The sequence below is a fragment of the Chiloscyllium punctatum genome, chromosome 7, assembly GCF_047496795.1.
Source record: "Chiloscyllium punctatum isolate Juve2018m chromosome 7, sChiPun1.3, whole genome shotgun sequence".
NCBI lineage: Eukaryota > Metazoa > Chordata > Chondrichthyes > Orectolobiformes > Hemiscylliidae > Chiloscyllium > Chiloscyllium punctatum.
In genome coordinates, this window is record NC_092745.1 from 129,379,260 (window position 1) to 129,393,001 (window position 13,742).

A 13,742-nucleotide genomic window follows, 5' to 3' on the forward strand; every position below is an offset into this window, starting at 1 on the left:
AGTCAACGTTACCACACACTGTATGGGCTGAAAAGCCTCTTTCGCTGCTATACCTTCTCTGTGTATTTATGACCTGCACTAGTTAGGTTCCTGTTACTGTTTAAAACCCATTTTGCAGATGGGCTGGATGGATAGGTGAGTGGAGGGTCATGTGAATCTGGCTGGGCTGTGATTTATTCTCTGTGCGTAGACGTATTTCGGTATTGCCTGCCGGTTGGTGTATATGAATGCAGCTCATTATGGAGAGCTTTGTTCTACTTCTGATCCATCCAATACCTGATTGAGACAGAGAGCTGTGTGATAGGCCTGATCTGCTCATTCCAATTATGTGACGTTTCCTTCCCGCGCTGAATGAAAATAATTTATATTGAATATCATCATCTCTACCAAAAACTAGATCAACATTATCCAACAAGTTGGGGAATTAATATTTTCATTCCATTAACCTTAGTCACTGTCATAGTTTTGAGATTTGTTTTGTTACCTCAGTGTCCTGGAAGAGATTTTTCACTTGACTTGTACTTGTTAGACAGTGACAATTCACAGAAGGCTGGAAGTTCAGGATAGGCCTACCTTGCTTTTGAAGAGGTGTTTAGCTGTGTGAGTGTGGAGTAGTCACAGCAAGTGATGGAGACCTTCCTTTGAAGGTTACTGCTAGTCAACTTAAGAGTGGATAGTGAGGCTTGACAACAGAACCCAAACATCCATCTCAGTGTTGAAATAGCTAAGCTCCAGGGAAAACATGTGCAGTTGAGAATTCTTCGATCAGCTGCACAATATTTGCTTATTTACTGAAGAGAAAAGTTGTTTCAAATGTTTGAAGTTTCAGCTTTGATACTGTAATGGGCCTTGGTGATTGACACTTTTATTGATCTGTAGTTATTGGAGTTTTTATTTTTAACAATGTCACAAGTTATTCATGCTTCTTTAAAGACTTTTATTTGCACATTGTATTGTCGCTGCAGAATTAGAGTTCTGTATCGACATAGAAGAGCTGTACACTGGCAATGGGATTGTGGGTGGGGCTTCGCTTGCCCTGTCAGTGAGGGCCAATGGGAAGGGTCATGTGTGTTTCACACACCAATATCCATTTGACGAATTTACAAGCAAAGTACTTTGAGGGATTTACAAAGGTTTTATTATAAAACTGTGGTACAGTGCAAACATCAGTATCCACCTTTCCCTTGGGGACCCTCTCACTGCCCACACACACATCCTCCCCCAACATCTGATAAGAACTCAGTCCTTTCTTTCTCAAGAACTCAGCGCATTTTCATAAATGAACCAAGCACCGAATTAACAAAGTGTCCAATAAAAACACTGCCCATAAAGAACTCACTCTAGCGATATTATGGTACACACTGGAACACAGGGACTTGAACTCAGGCCTCCTGTCTCAGACACAGGGACACTACAGCTGTGCCACAGGAACCCTCAAGGGCTCAGTTCTTTACCCCATCTTCACCATGGATATCCAATCCCTCTACACCTCCATCCGCCATGACCAGGGCCTCCAAGCCCTCCGTTTTTTCCCTCTCCAGACGTCCCCAACAGTACCCTTCCACCGACACTCTCATTCGTTTGGCCGAACTGGTCCTCACCCTTAACAATTTCTCCTTTGAATCCTCCCACTTCCTCCAGACCAGAGGGGTAGCCATGGGCACACATATGGGCCCCAGCTATGCCTGTGTATTTGTTGGCTGCGTAGAACAGTCGATCTTCCATAATTATACTCCCCACCTCTTCCTCCGCTACATTGATGACTGCATTGGCGCCACCTCGTGCTCCCGCGAGGAGATTGAGCAATTCATCAACTTCACCAACACATTCCACCCTGACCTTAAATTTACCTGGACCATCTCTGACACCTCCATCCCCTTCCTGGACCTCTCCATCTCCATTAGTGACGACCGACTTGACACTGACATTTTTTACAAACCCACCGACTCCCACAGCTACCTGGATTACACCTCTTCCCACCCTACCTCTTGCAAAAATGCCATCCCGTATTCTCAATTCCTCCGCCTCCGCCGGATCTGCTCCCAGGAGGACCAGTTCCACCACAGAACACGCCAGATGGCCTGCTTCTTTAGAGACCGCAATTTCCCTTCCCACGTGGTTAAAGATGCCCTCCAACGCATCTCGTCTACATCCCACACCTCCGCCCTCAGACCCCACCCCTCCAACCGTAACAAGGACAGAACGCCCCTGGTGCTCACCTTCCACCCTACCAACCTTCGCATAAACCAAATCATCCGCCGACATTTCCACCATCACCAAAAAGACCCCACCTCCAGGGATATATTTCCCTTCCCACCCCTTTCCACCTTCCACAAAGACCGTTCCCTCTCTGACTACCTGGTCAGGTCCACATCCCCCTACGACCCACCCTCCCATTCTGGCACTTTCCCCTGCCACCGCAGGAACTGTAAAACCTGCGCCCACGCCTCCTCCCTCACCTCTATCCAAGGCCCTAAAGGAGCCTTCCACATCCATCAAAGTTTCACCTGCACATCCACTAATATCATTTATTGTATCCGTTGCTCCCGATGTGGTCTCCTCTACATTGGGGAGACTGGGCGCCTCCTAGCAGAGCACTTTAGGGAACATAGAACATAGAACATAGAAGAATACAGCGCAGTACAGGCCCTTCGGCCCTCGATGTTGCGCCGATCAAAGCCCACCTAACCTACAATAACCCACTATCCTCCATATACCTATCCAATGCCCGCTTAAATACCCATAAAGAGGGAGAGTCCACTACTGCTACTGGCAGGGCATTCCATGAACTTACGACTCGCTGAGTGAAGAACCTACCCCTAACATCAGTCCTATATCTACCCCCCCTTAATTTAAAGCTATGCCCCCTTGTAATCGCTGACTCCATACGTGGAAAAAGGTTCTCACTGTCAACCCTATCTAACCCCCTAATCATCTTGTACACCTCTATCAAATCACCCCTAAACCATCTTTTCTCCAATGAAAACAACCCCAAGTGCCTCAGCCTTTCCTCATAGGATCTTCCTACCATACCAGGCAACATCCTGGTAAACCTCCTCTGCACCCGTTCCAGTGCCTCCACATCCTTCCTATAGTATGGCGACCAAAACTGCACACAATATTCCAGATGCGGCCGCACCAGAGTCTTATACAACTGCAGCATGACCTCAGGACTCCGGAACTCAATTCCTCTACCAATAAAAGCCAGTACGCCATATGCCTTCTTCACTGCACTATTTACCTGGGTGGCAACTTTCAGAGATCTGTGTACATGGACACCAAGATCCCTCTGCTCTTCCACACTACCAAGTAGTCTACCATTAGCCCAGTAATCCATCTTTTTGTGACTCTTACCAAAGTGAATCACCTCACACTTAGCTACATTGAACTCCATTTGCCACCTTTCTGCCCAGCTCTGCAGCTTCTCTATATCCCGCTGTAACCTGCCACATCCTTCCTCACTGTCTACAACTCCTCCGACTTTCGTATCATCCGCAAACTTGCTCACCCAACCTTCTAACCCTTCCTCCAGGTCATTTATAAAAATGACAAACAGCAATGGTCCCAAAACAGATCCTTGCGGAACACCGCTAGTGACGGCACTCCAAGATGAACCTTTGCCATCAACTACTACCCTCTGTCTTCTTCCAGCCAGCCAATTCCTAATCCAAACCTCCAACTCACCCTCAATGCCATATCTCTGTATTTTCTGCAGTAGCCTACCATGGGGGACCTTTTCAAACACCTTACTAAAATCCATATATACCACATCTACCGCTTTCCCCTCATCTACCTCCTTAGTCACCTTCTCAAAGAATTCAATAAGGTTTGTGAGGCACGACCTGCCCTTCACAAAACCATGCTGACTATCCTTGATCACATCATTCTTATCCAGATGTGCATAAATCCTATCCCTTACAATTCTCTCTAAGACTTTGCCCACAACAGAAGTGAGACTCACTGGCCTATAGTTACTAGGATTATCCCTACTCCCCTTCTTGAACAAGGGAACCACGTTTGCTAGCCTCCAGTCCTCTGGCACTACTCCTGTAGACAAAGAGGACACAAAAATCAAGGCCAATGGCTCTGCAATCTCCTCCCTTGCTTCCCAGAGAATCCTAGGATAAATGCCATCAGGCCCAGGGGACTTATCTATTTTCACCCTTGCCAGAATTTCCAACACCTCTTCTCTACATACCTCAAAGCCATCCATTCTACTTATTCGTGCCTCAGTATTCATATCGACAACAATGTCCTGTTCCTGAGTGAATACTGACGAAAAGTATTCATTCAGTGCCTCCCCAATCTCTTCAGCCTCCACACGCAACTTCCCATTACTATCCTTGATTGGACCTATTCCTACCCTAGTCATTCTTTTATTCCTAACATACCTATAGAAAGCCTTAGGGTTTTCCCTAATCCTACCAACTAAGGACCTTTCATGTCCCCTCCTTGCTGCTCTTAGCTCTCTCTTCAGGTCCTTCCGGGCTACCTTATAACTCTCAATCTCCCCAATTGAACCTTCACGCCTCATCTTTACAAAGGTCGCCCTCTTCCATTTAACAAGGGATTCCAACTCCTTATTAAACCACGGCTCCCTCACACGACCCTTTCCTCCCTGCCTGATAGGTACGTACTTATCAAGGACACTCAATAGTTGCTCCTTGAACAAGTTCCACATATCAATTACGCTCTTGCCTTGGAATCTATTTTTCCAATCCACACATCCTAAGTCATGCCTCAACGCATCATAATTTCCCTGCCCCCAGCTATAACTCTTGCCCTGTAGTACACACTTATCCCTCTCCATCACTAGAGTAAAAATCACCGAATTGTGGTCACTGTCCCCAAAGTGCTCACCTACCTCTAGTTCTAATACCTGGCCTGGTTCGTTACCCAGAACCAAATCCAGTATGGCCTCACCTCTTGTTGGCTTATCTACATATTGTGTCAGGAAGCTCTCCTGCACACATTGCACAAACACTGACCCATCTAACGAACTTGAGCTATAGCTTTCCCAATCAATATCAGGAAAGTTAAAGTCTCCCATAACAATCACCCTATTACTGTCACTCTTCTCCTGAATCATCTTCGCAATCCTTTCTTCAACGATTCTAGGACTATTAGGAGGCCTGTAAAAGACTCCTAACAGGGTGACCTCACCTCTCCTATTCCTAACCTCAACCCAAACTACCTCAGATGGCAAATCTTCGTCCATCTTCCTTTCCACCGCTGTAATACTATCTTTGACAAGCAAAGCCACACCCCCCCCTCTTTTACCCCCACCTCTGACCCTACTAAAACATTTAAACCCTGGAACCTGCAACAGCCAATCCTGTCCCTGATCTAGCCACGTCTCCGTAATAGCCACAACATCGAAGTCCCAGGTGCCAACCCACGCTGCGAGTTCACCTACCTTATTTCGTATACTTCTGGCATTAAAGTATACACACTTCAAGCCACTCTTCTGTTTACAGGTACCCTCCTTTAAGATTGATGCCATATTCCTAACCTCCCTACACTCCAGGTCCTGCACCCTAAAGCTACATCTCCGGGACACCCGCACCAATCAACCAAACCACCCCGTGGCCCAACATTTCAACTCCCCCTCCCACTCTGCCAAGGACATGGAGGTCCTGGGCCTCCTTCACTGTCGCTCCCTCACCACCAGACGCCTGGAGGAAGAACGCCTCATCATCCGCCTCGGAACACTTCAACCCCAGGGCATCAATGTGGACTTCACCAGTTTCCTCATTTCCCCTTCCCCCACCTCACCCTAGTCCCAAACTTCCACCTCAGCACTGTCTCCTTGACTTGTCCGGACTTGTCCTACCTGCCTATCTCCTTTTCCACTTATCCACTCCACCCTCTCCTCCTTGACCTATCACCTTCATCCCCTCTCCCACTCACCCATTGTACTCTATGCTACTTTCTCCCCACCCCCACCCTCCTCTAGCTTATCTCTCCACGCTTCAGGCTCTCTGCCTTTATTCCTGATGAAGGGCTTTTGCCCGAAACATCGATTTCGCTGCTCCTTGGATGCTGCCTGAACTGCCGTGCTCTTCCAGCACCACTAATCCAGAATCTGGTTTCCAGCATCTGCAGCCATTGTTTTTACCTCTTTACCCCATAGCCCACTGAGCATCACTTGCTGTCAATCAGTTCTGGAACTGATGTGTTTGAGCCATAAAGATCTTGTATTTCTAGCTCAGACAATGCGGAGGCAGCCATGGGGCAGGGATATTTGGAAAGGGTTGACTCGCATCTGCTGACTTGGACAGGGAGGACAAGTGAGGCTAGGCCAGCATGTATTGCCTGTCTCTAGTTGCCCAGCAGGCAGTTAAGATCCAAACATGTCGTTGTGGGTCTAGAATCACACGTGGGCCAAACTAGGTATAGATGTGATCTTCTTCCCCTCAAGGGTATTGGTGAGGCAGTCCGATTGGAATCAATTATTAAGTAAGTCTTAGCAGAACATTTGGAAAATTCTAATCTAATTAAGCACTCAGCACGGATTCATGAATGGGAAATCATATGACTAATTTATTTGTTTTTCGAAGGTGTCTCAACCAGAGTGGATAGAGGGGAACCAGTAAAGGTGTTGTATTTGGAATTCCAGAAGGTGTTCACCAAGGTACCTCACTAAAGGTTAAGTCATAAGGCCAAGGGCCCATGGTGTTGGTGGTAGTGCATTGGCATGGACTGAGACTTGGATCATAGGCAGGAAACAGCGAGTGGGGGTAAGGGGTTTCTTTTTCAAGTTGGTGACCTGTGACCAGTGGGGTTTCACAGGGATCAGTGCTGAGACCGCAATGGTTTACACTATATATTAGTAACTTGTGGGAAGGAAGTGAATAGGAGAAAGTGAGGACTGCATAGATGCTGGAGCTCAGAGTCAAGAGTGTGGTGCTTGAAAAGCACAGCAGGTCAGGCAGCATCCGAGGAGCAGGGGAATCGATGTTTCAGGCATAAACCTTTCATCATTCATTCATTCCTGATGAAGGGCTTATGCCAGAAACGTCGATTCTCCTGCTCCTCTGAAGGAAGTGAATGTATTGTAACCAAATTTGCAGACAGTACTTAAACACATGGAAAGGCAGGTTGTGAGAGGGATACAAATAGTTTACAGGGAGATATTGATAGGTTTTACAAGTGGTCAAAATGTTCACAGATGCTGTATAATGTGGGAAAATGTGGGGTTGTTCATTTTGGAAGGGAGACAAAAGGATAGAATGTTATCTAAATTGAGAAAAGTTGAAGAAAGTTGCATCACAGTGACTTGGGAAGAACTTGTGCATGAAACGCAGAAAGCCAGTACACAGAGGCAGCAGGTAATCGGGAAGGGTCATGGAATGGGGGTTAGAGTATAAGTCTAAGCGTAGGGAAGTTTAACTATACCTGTACCAGGTGCTGGTGAGACAACTTCTGGAGCACTGTCAGCAGCTTTGGTCCCTTGTAAAAGGAAAGGTGTTTAATTGGAGGCAGTTCAGAGAAGGTTCACTAGGATGGAGGGATTTTCTTATGAGCAAAGTCTAAACAGATTGGGACTATACTCACTGGAGTTTAGAAGTGATGTCATTGAAACATATCGGAGTCTTAAGGGGCTTGACAGGGTCAATGCTGAGAGAATGTTTCTCCTCACGGGAGAGTCTAGGAGCAGAGGGCACAGACTCAGAATAAAGGGGCACCAATTAAAGACTGAGATGAGGAGGAATTTCTTCTCTCAGAGGGGTGAGTGTCTTTGGAACTCCTTGTCACAGAGAGCTGTGGGGGCAGAGTCTTTGTGTATATTTAAGACTGAAATGGATAGATTCTTGATCAGTCGGGGAATCAAGGGTTACAGGGAAAGCAGACATGAAAACTATTGGATCAGCCATGACCCTATAGAATGGCAGAGTAGACTCGAGGGGTCGAATGGCCTATTGCTTGTCCTGTTTCTTACTGTCATTTATGACAATTGGCAATCATCACCATTAGATTCTTAATTCCAGTTTTTATTGTATTCAAAAGCCACATCTGCCATGGTGGGTTTCGAAGCTGGGCCCACAGCGGGTTATCTGAGTTTCTGAACTAATGGTCCTAATGATAAATCACTAGGCCATCGCCTCCTGTGTGGTAGGGCTGACATCCCACTGTCTGATGGGACACTTGGCACCTGTGGCTGTATCTGGACTTTAACCCAGGGTTGGCCGGCCAGAGCAGGGTCATCCAGGGAGCAGGAGAATCGCTTATGCCCGAAACATCGATTCTCCTGCTCCTCGGATGCTGCCTGACCTTGCCAGCGCCACACTCTTGACGCTGATCTCGAGAGTGCAGTCCTCCCTTTCTCCCCGGGCAGTGTCGTGCCAGTGTGGACTCCTTCAGTATCTGGAGATTTGCGAATGATGTTGAACGTTGTGTAATCATCGACGGCCACCCTCACTCCTGCCCTTATGATGGAGGGAAGGTCATTGACAAAGCAGATGGAGATGGTTGGGCCTAGGACACTATCCTGAAGATTGACCTCCAACAACTGTGGCACAGTGGTTAGCACTGCTGCCTCACAGCGCCAGAGACTCTGGTTCAATTCACGCCTCAGGCGACTGACTGTGTGGAGTTTGCACATTCTCCCCGTGTCTGCGTGGGTTTCCTCCGGGTGCTCCGGTTTCCTCCCACAGTCCAAAAACGTGCAGGTTAGGTGAATTGGCCATGCTAAATTGCCCGTAGTGTTAGGTGAAGAATGGGTCTGGGTGGGTTGCTGTTTGGAGGGTCGGTGTGGACTTGTTGGGCCAAAGGGCCTGTTTCCACACTGTAAGAAATCTTTTAAAAAATCCTTCTAGATGTCAGGTACAACTCCAACCAGCAGAGAGTTTGCCCCCAATTCCCACTGATTCCAGTTTTGTTCAGGTTCCTTGTTGCCATCATATCAACCTTCATATCAAGGGCAGTCCCTCTCCTCTCTCCTTAGTCCTTTTGTCCGTGTTTGAACTAAGGCTGTAATGAGGTCTAAAGCCAAACGCTTCTGATTGAGCCTGATATAAACATCAGTGACCTGATTGTTGCGGAGCAAGTGCCACTTGTTAGCACTGTTAACAATAATTCCCATCACATGGCAAGAGCAGGACAATGGATCAGTAACCAGAGGGTAGTTAAGAGTCAACCTGGAGTCACATGTAGACCAGACTGGGGAAAGACAGCAAATTTCCTTCCCTGAAGAACATTGAGAGAATCAGGTACGTTTTGTGTGACACTCTGGTGTTTTCCTAATCATTACTGATGAGACTAGCATTTTATTCCTAGTTTGTTAGTTAAATATATTTTAAATCAGGAGCCTTGGCAAAATTCATTGAGCCTAGCTCGATTGATAGGAGATTTAAATTGTCTATTGTGTTCAGGGACCCATAGGTGAGGTATGTTAGCCATTGTGAAATCTAGGGTTATAAGGAGGTGGGTCTGGGTGGGGTTCTTTTTGGAGGGTCAGCATGGACTTATTGGGCCGAATAGCCTGTTTCCACACAGTAGGAATTCTGTGAACTTCATCACGGGGCTGCTGACATCACGGCTACCACCGCTGGGTGCAAGTTGTGTTGAGATGTTTGAAGCTTTCTGCTGGGGGGGACGGGGTGGGGGGGAGGGGGGTGGGGTGGGGAGCTGGGAACAGTGGGGAGAGTGGAGTGCTGGTTGAATGGTGTGCCTCCGTTGTGGGCCACATTGGGTTTTGGTGGGAGTGACTGGCATCTGGGTTCCTGATCTCCCCCTGCTGGAAGGGCAGGACACAGCAGGAGCTCCCCAGCTAATACGGCTCATCCTAGCAGCCAACGAACGTTAGTAACTAGCCCATTCAGTAAGGATAGGTCAGAACAGGGACATCTGCCAGTGCCCATGTCTCTGTATCACACCTGGTTCCAGGAGAGGACCAGGAGGAAGTACACCTCTTCCTGAATCTCCATCAGGAGGAGGAGACTGCATTACCTCAGAGGGGCCACAGTGTGGGTTTACCAAGAATAGCTGGATGCTGAGGGAATCCAAAACACAAACTAATTTTGTATTCCTTAGAATTTTGGAGATTAAGTGGTGATTTGATTGGAGTTTTAAAAATGTCCGTCCCTCATCCTTCCCTCCATCCCCTTTGTACCTTCCCTCACTCCTCTGGTTCATTACTCTTATCCCTCTGACCCTCCATCCATTTGTCTCTGTCTCTCCATCCACCTCTGTGCCCTCCCGTCACTCACTGCTCTCTCTCCATCTGCTCCCCTTCCCTCACTCTTTTTCTGTCTTCCCTCACTTTATTTCTCCCCAGCCATTCTCTCCTTATTCCTCCTTTCCCTGTACCTCTTTACCTGTGCCTTGCCTGTTCTTGTTTCCTCTCTATCTTTTCTCCCTTATTTCTTTTTCCCTCTCCTTTCTTTCTCCGTCTTTTTCTCTCTCTCGTTCTCTCTATTTGCCCTCGTCTGTCTAACTGTCAGTTGACAGGTATTAGACCAAATTCTGTGCATTTTACTGAGTGCTGTTGCTCTAGACGCAGATGTGGAAGGATAGTTGGATTATTTTTGATTTCTGAATTATCTGATCCAGTTTATAAACTTGATTCGCTCCAGAAAAAAGCAAATCTGAAATAGTTTGTTTCTCATTCAATATTTTCAATGGGGTCACTGATAATGCCTTTGATTTCAGACTTCAAGATGATGTTTAACTTTGTTTAAATTGACAGACCCGTGTGTTCAGCGATAAGAAGGGAATTAAAATCACGGAGGTTTGGTTATTAAAAATGAGCTGTATTTTTGTCCAAGAGTTTGAATGACACTATCAGCCTACAGTGCTCTGAGCAGAGTCTGCAGGGCCAGTCGGTACCAGCAATGGAAGTGCTAACCAGTTGGGATTTCCCTCAGATCAATGGTCGTATGGAGAATGTGTGTCTAGCTCCAGGGAAGAAACTGGACAAAGGATGTTACTCATTCGACTTGCCTCTCCTGATCCTGCCCTGAAACATGACACAGCCAAGGAGGAAGCTATTCCTGAGCAGGGAGCAGCAGGTAATCGGACAGCCTCCAGGGGTCATACTGCAATTAGTGTTCACCAGGAAGCAACCTGACTCCCCTGAGCTCGGTTGGGAGTTCCCCTGGGCTGGTGCAAATGACTAACACACTCACTGGCTCCTTTGCTTAGAATGAGTTGTGGAAATGAAGTGTTGGTTGTACAGCAGGCAGGAACACAATATTGTGGCTGTTTGTTCAGACATGTTGCCCCCAAGTACTTCTGCTTTTCTGAGATATGGGTGTGGCTAAGGGGGATGCTTAATTAGCAGAGCCATTGCCCTTTACCTGGTGGTTTTCTGGGGCGTTTCAGACACAGTCATGTTGCTGTTGGTGTGGAGTCCCACGCAGACCAGACCAGGTAAGGACAGCAGATTTCCTCCATTGAAGGACAGGAGTGAATCTGGGCGGCACAGTGGTTAGCACTGCTACCTCACAGCGCCAGAGACCCGGGTTCAATTCCCCCTCAGGCAACTGACTGTGTGGAGTTTGCACGTTCTCCCCGTGTCTGCGTGGGTTTCCTCCGGGTGCTCCGGTTTCCTCCCACAGTCCAAAAATGTGCAGGTTAGTTGAATTGGCCATGCTAAATTGCCCGTAGTGTTAGGGGCAGGGGTAAATGTAGGGGAATTGGTTTGGGTGGGTTGCGCTTCAGCAGGTTGGTGTGGACTTGTTGGGCCGAAGGGCTTGTTTCCACACTGTAAGTAATCTAATCTAATCTAAGTAGCGATCAATGATGGTCACCAGGACTTGGGTTAGCTTTCTATTCCACATTATGATAATTTAATTGAAATCCCACCTGTTGAGGATTTGAACCCTGTGTGCCTAAAGCATTAGCCTAACGTTCTGGTTTACTGGTCCATTGAGTCCACCCTTTCCACAAACCCACGACTGTTTTGTTGTAGCCTCCGAAAAAAGTCTAGTCTGTGTCCTTCGCTAACTCACCCCTCTTGGAACTGGAAACAGGTCTTTTTGCTTCATTTCCTCTCTCGAAAGCCTTTTGTCATGTCAAACACCTTGATCCAATCTCCCCCTGCAGCCCTCACTGCTCCAGAGGCAGAGAGTTCAGACTCTCAGTCTGCCCACCAAACAACTTCCCCAATCCCGATTCCATCCCAGGAAATCTCTGTGCTCTTTTTAAAATGCCCTCTGAAAGTGCAGTGCCCAGTATTGGACCCAGATTACCTCCAGCTAGTGCCTAACCAATGGTAACAAAGCTGCTCAGTGTAACATGAGGCTTTGTCAAGATTAGGAATAAGGGTGGAGGAGTGAATAAACTCCACTCTCTTCACTCCTGAGAGTTTACAAGCCCATAGATCCCTGAAGGTATCAGCACAGGGAGACAGGGTGGGGAAGAAGGCATTTGGATGCTAGCCTTCATTAGCTGTGATGTAGAATATAGGAGCAAGCAAGTTTTGTTATAACTTGATAAAACATTGGCTAGGCCACAGCTGGAATACTGTGTGAACAGTTCTGGTTGTGACACTATTGGTTAGTGGTTAGCACTGCTGCCTCACAGCGCCAGAGACCCGGGTTCAATTCCCGCCTCAGGCGACTGACTGTGTGGAGTTTGCACATTCTCCCCGTGTCTGCGTGGGTTTCCTCCGGGTGCTCCGGTTTCCTCCCACAGTCCAAAGATGTGCAGGTCAGGTGAATTGGCCAGGCTAAATTGCCCGAAGTGTTAGGTAAGAGGTAAATGTAGGGGTATGGGTGGGTTGCGCTTCGGCGGGGCGGTGTGGACTTGTTGGGCCGAAGGGCCTGTTTCCACACTGTAAGTAATCTAATCTAATCTAAAATTGGAAGGGCGTGATTATGCTGGAGAGGGTGCAGAGGAGATTCACCAGGATGTCATCTGGGATGAAAGAGACTGGATAGGCTGGGTTTATTTTCCCTGGAGCAGATGAGGCTGAGGGGGTATCTGAATGAGATAGACACAATTCTGAGGGGCGTAACCAGAATAGATCATGAGAATCTCTTCCCCTTGGCAGACATGACTGAGACCGTAGGGCATCAGTTTAAAGTGGAGGAGTGAGTGGTTTGGAGGAGATCAGAGAACATTTTTTTTTCACCCAGAGGGCAGTAGAAATGTGGAATGTGCTGCCTGAGAGGGTGGGGGAGGCAGCAACATTTATGAAGCAAAACACCAAAAGAACTGCAGGTGCTGTAAATCAGAAACAAAAACAGAACTTGCTGGAAAGGTCTGGCAGCATCTGTGGAGAGAGATCAGAGTTAATGTTTCGGGTCCAGTGACCTTTCCTCAGATCGAAGCATCTGGATGAGTATTCAAAAAGCCAGGGATAGAATAGGTTATGGACCAAGTGCAGCTAAATGGGATGAGTGTAGTCTGGTGTTTGTTGGTCAGCATGGACATGATGGGCCGAAGGGCCTGTTTCTCTGCTGCAAGACTCTGACTCAAATCTGAAGCTTTGGGGAAACAAATCAGCCAAATATTTTGCATTAAATCAAAATCAAAGTGTCAGTTTTATTGTAATTCATCATGTTAAAAACTACAGACATTAGTTATAAAAAAGGCACAACACATCCTGAAGCATACACAAGCAACCATTGATTCCAGGACGGGTGGAGCTATCCTGGAATGGATGTTTAACAGATCAGTAAGTGAGAGAATAGCACATTGTCCTGTTGAAGTGCTGGCTGGGGCTTGTGACTGGTAGCTGCTCTGGAGGCTATCCCATTTAAATTATAATCAACCTGGTTTCCAAGGGAGTGGAA

General features: G+C 47.2%; 1 protein-coding gene across 5 annotated transcripts in view; it reads left to right on the top strand.

Annotated features, from left to right (window-relative positions):
- samd13 (sterile alpha motif domain containing 13) overlaps positions 1–13,742 on the top strand; it is a 98,931-nt gene that overhangs the window by 51,775 nt on the left and 33,414 nt on the right. For 4 of the 5 annotated variants that reach the window (XM_072574819.1, XM_072574818.1, XM_072574820.1 and 1 more), the window contains one exon: positions 10,869–11,012. The exons of the other annotated variant lie outside the window; for it this stretch is intronic. In XM_072574819.1, the coding sequence (XP_072430920.1) occupies positions 10,869–11,012 (144 nt within the window). The remainder of the gene's footprint in view (positions 1–10,868; positions 11,013–13,742) is intronic. 5 annotated transcript variants of the gene reach the window in all.